The 3,937-nt window shown below is 42.6% G+C and overlaps 1 protein-coding gene across 1 annotated transcript; it reads left to right on the forward strand.

Annotated features, from left to right (window-relative positions):
• Positions 1-500: 500 nt before the first annotated feature.
• On the forward strand, positions 501-3,579 carry LOC121244400. The gene is made up of 5 exons (XM_041142495.1): positions 501-1,287; positions 1,384-1,554; positions 1,868-2,064; positions 2,395-3,162; positions 3,373-3,579. The coding sequence occupies exons 1-5, from the start codon at positions 501-503 to the stop codon at positions 3,577-3,579; spliced, it is 2,130 nt and encodes a 709-aa protein (XP_040998429.1).
• The last annotated feature ends 358 nt before the right edge of the window (positions 3,580-3,937 follow it).

Consider the following 3,937-nt stretch of genomic DNA (forward strand, 5'->3'; position numbering starts at 1 on the left):
GGTTTGAATTCTGCATACTATAAACCTTGGAGGTTTAGATTTCTGTGGGTTCATAGGATGTAAAGATTTTAGAGTATAGATAGTGATTAAGAAGTCATTTTCAGATTTATTATGATAGTAAAGCGAACTATAGGATTGAATATTGTTGATGTGGAAAGTCTTAGAATTCGCAGGCTTTAGGAATAGCCATGAGGTGTGGTATTTCACAGGTCTATGAACTAAGTTCATGTTGTTTAAGGTTTAGTTTAATAACGGAGCCTTCTTAAGTAGTTAAATGGGTTTAAGTATTAGTTTTTGAAAATTGACTATTACTACGGTTCTGTGTACTTTTCTATTCTCCGTTATGAGTATTCTTATAATTTTTGAATTATAAAATATACGTTTTGTTTTTACAAATACCACTAAATTTTCTATGTTCTTATAAACTCTATTTTTTTAAAGCGTTGATTAAAAATTCAAATTATTTTGTCAGGATGCCACCTCGTCGTAGAGAACGAAGCATGTCGGATCTGAATGCGATCGAGAACCAAAGGGAAGCAAACCCGAGTGCTTCTGATGTATTACGAGCAGCTGCACATCAATTAATTGATGACCTTCTGCAGAATCCCGCGGGTCGCCAGCGTAATTTCAATGAAGGGGGTTGTACTGTTGAGCAATTCAATCGAATGCACCCTCCTTTATTTGATGGGAGAGGCGATCCAACTTTGGCGGAGGATTGGATTCAGGGCATTGAGGAGATTTTGCGAGTCCTAACCTGTACTGAGGAGCAAAAGGTGGCATACGCCACATTCAAGCTTACTGGGGAAGCGAAGAGGTGGTGGATCTCTCAAAGGACCATTAGAGAAGCAGAGGGGACAGAGATAATCAGTTGGCTGCACTTCAAGCAGATCTTTCTTGAGCGCTTCTTCCCTAACTCTTTCTGTGAGGACAAGGCTATGGAATTTGCCACCTTGGTTCAGGGAACAATGACGGTACATCAGTATGCTGCTAGGCTTACTGAGTTATCCCGTTTTGCTACTTATTTGATTCCCGATGAGGAAAAGAAGGCACGCAAATTTGAGCAAGGACTGAATGAGAAACTGTATGTGCGTGTGGTGGGTTTCCAGATTCGGAACTTCTCAGAATTGGTGGATAAAGCAATAGTTTTTGAAGGAACCCTTCAAAGAAACGCTGCAATGCATGAACAGAGGAAAAGGACTACTCCTACTGGGTACCAGTCTGGCATGGACCAGGGACCATGGAAAAGGAGGTATGAAGGTAGTAGTTCGGGAAAAAGGCCGGTTCAGAGTAATTAACAGCCCTACCAGTGTAGGACATGCAATCAAGTGCACTCCGGAGAGTGCAGAAAAGGGGCGGGATTGTGTTTTCGTTGTGGCAAAACAGGACACTACATCAGGGATTGCCCAATGCAAAATAGGAGCAACCAAACGTTCATACCGCCACCTCAGAGGAATGAAGTATCAGCCCGGGGCAGCAATCAACGTCCTACTGCGCCTGCTCGAGTCTTTGCACTAACACCTGGAGAGGTTGAGGGTAGGAATGACGTGATCACTGGTATGACTCTTTTGTTTTACTTTAAGGATTTATAGTTTCTATTATTTTCTTTTCTTTGATTGGTTCTGGTTAAGACTTTGAATATTCTTGGTCCATGGATGAGTTTGAATGTGATCACAGGTACTCTTTCTTTTTGGATGCCCTCTTTCTATAGAGGGAAGACTAATGCCAGCAAATTTAATAGTTTTCCACATGGTTGAGTTTGATGTGATTTTGGGTATGGATTGGCTGGCTTCCTACCACGCCAGTATTGATTGAGCTAAAAAGGAAGTGGTGTTCAGGCCCCCTAATGAAGGTGAATTTCGGTTCACAGGGTCGAAAGTGAGGTTGACTCCACCCATCATTTCTGCCATTCAGGTAGGAAAACTGTTGCGTGATGGTTGTCAGGGATTCTTAGCCTGTGTGGTTGAAGCACCAAAGGAAGAGTTGAAGTTGGAACAGATACCTGTTGTGAGAGATTATCCAGAGGTCTTCCCGGAAGATTTATCGGGACTTCCACCCGAGCGGGAGGTAGAGTTTGCTATTGAGTTAATTCTAGGCACGACACCCCTTTCGAAAGCACCTTATCGCATGGCGCCGTCTGAATTAGCGGAACTCAAAGAGCAGTTGCAAGATTTGTTAGACAAGGGTTTCATCAGGCCCAGTGTTTCACCTTGGGGAGCTCCAATTCTTTTTGTGAAGAAGAAGGATGGATCGATGAGAATGTGTATCGATTATAGGGAACTTAATCGGGTGACCATAAAGAATAAGTACCCGCTACCCTGTATAGAAGATTTTTTTGATCAGCTTCAGGGTGCTCAAGTATTTTCGAAGATTGATCTTCGATAAGGTTACCACCAGTTGAAGATCAGAGCTGAAGACGTGGCTAAGACGGCGTTCAGGACCCGTTATGGCCATTATGAGTTTTTGGTCATGCCTTTTGGCCTGACTAACACCCCAACCGTATTTATGGACTTGATGAACAGGGTGTTCCATGAGTTTTTGGATAAGTTTGTGGTTGTCTTTATTGATGATATACTGATATACTCCAAAAGCGAGACCGAGCATGAAGAACATTTGAAGTTGGTACTTGGGACACTCAGAGACAAGCAGCTGTTTGCTAAGTTGAAGAAGTGTGAATTTTGGCTTGATTCAATCACGTTTCTGGGGCATGTAGTTTCGAAGGATGGTATTTCAGTAGACCCAGGAAAAGTGGAAGCAGTAGTTAATTGGTCGGCACCGAGGAATGTTCATGAGGTTAGAAGCTTCTTGGGATTGGCGGGGTATTACTGTCGATTCATTGATGGGTTTTCCAAGATAGCAGTTCCTCTCACTGCACTCACCAGGAAAAATAATAAGTTTGAATGGACAGCAAAGTGTGAAGAAAGCTTCCAAGAGTTGAAACAGAGATTAGTGTCAGCTCCGGTGTTAACAGTTCCCACAGCTAGAGGCGGATTTGTTGTCTATAGCGATGCTTCTAGGCTTGGTTTGGGGTGTGTACTGATGCAACATGGGAAGGTTATAGCTTACGCCTCACGCCAATTGAAAGTGTATGAGAAGAATTATCCCACTCATGATCTGGAACTCGCGGCAGTCATTTTTGCACTTAAGCTTTGGAGACATTACTTGTATGGGGAAAAATGAGAAATTTATACGGATCACAAGAGTTTGAAGTATTTCTTTACCCAAAAAGAATTAAACATGAGACAAAGGAGGTGGCTTGAGTTGATCAAAGATTATGATTGCACCATTAATTATCACCCAGGCAAAGCTAATGTTGTAGCCGACGCTCTAAGTAGGAAGTCAGTGGGACCGACAATTGCAGCTATTACCACTCAGTATAGGTTGCTAATGGATTTAGAAAGAGCCGGTATCGAAGTCATTGCTAGTGATACAAATGCTTTCATGGCCAGTTTAGTGGTTCAACCTGCTTTGATAGATAGAATCAAAGCTGCTCAGAAAGCGGACTCAGGGTTGGTGAAGTTAATGGAAGGATCAGAAATGGGGACAAACCTGATTTTTGTATTTCCAAGGATGGAGTTTTGAAGTTTAGGGGTAGAGTATGCATACCTGCTGATGATGAACTAAAAAGGTTAATTCTTGAAGCGGCACACCGTTCTTTGTACACTGTTCACCCAGGGAGTACCAAGATGTATCGGGATTTGAGAGAGTCATTTTGATGGAATGGCATGAAAAAAGAAATTGCTAAATTTGTAGAACAATGCCTGACTTGCCAAAAAGTGAAGGCGGAACATCAGAGACCTGCAGGATTATTACAGCCACTTCAGATTCTAGAGTGGAAATGGGAACATATCTCCATGGATTTTGTGACAGGTCTACCAAGGACCGTAAGCGGGCATGATGCTATATGGGTGATCGTGGATCGCTTATCGAAGACCGCCCG

Source organism: Juglans microcarpa x Juglans regia, chromosome 1D (assembly GCF_004785595.1).
Source record: "Juglans microcarpa x Juglans regia isolate MS1-56 chromosome 1D, Jm3101_v1.0, whole genome shotgun sequence".
Taxonomy (NCBI): domain Eukaryota; kingdom Viridiplantae; phylum Streptophyta; class Magnoliopsida; order Fagales; family Juglandaceae; genus Juglans; species Juglans microcarpa x Juglans regia.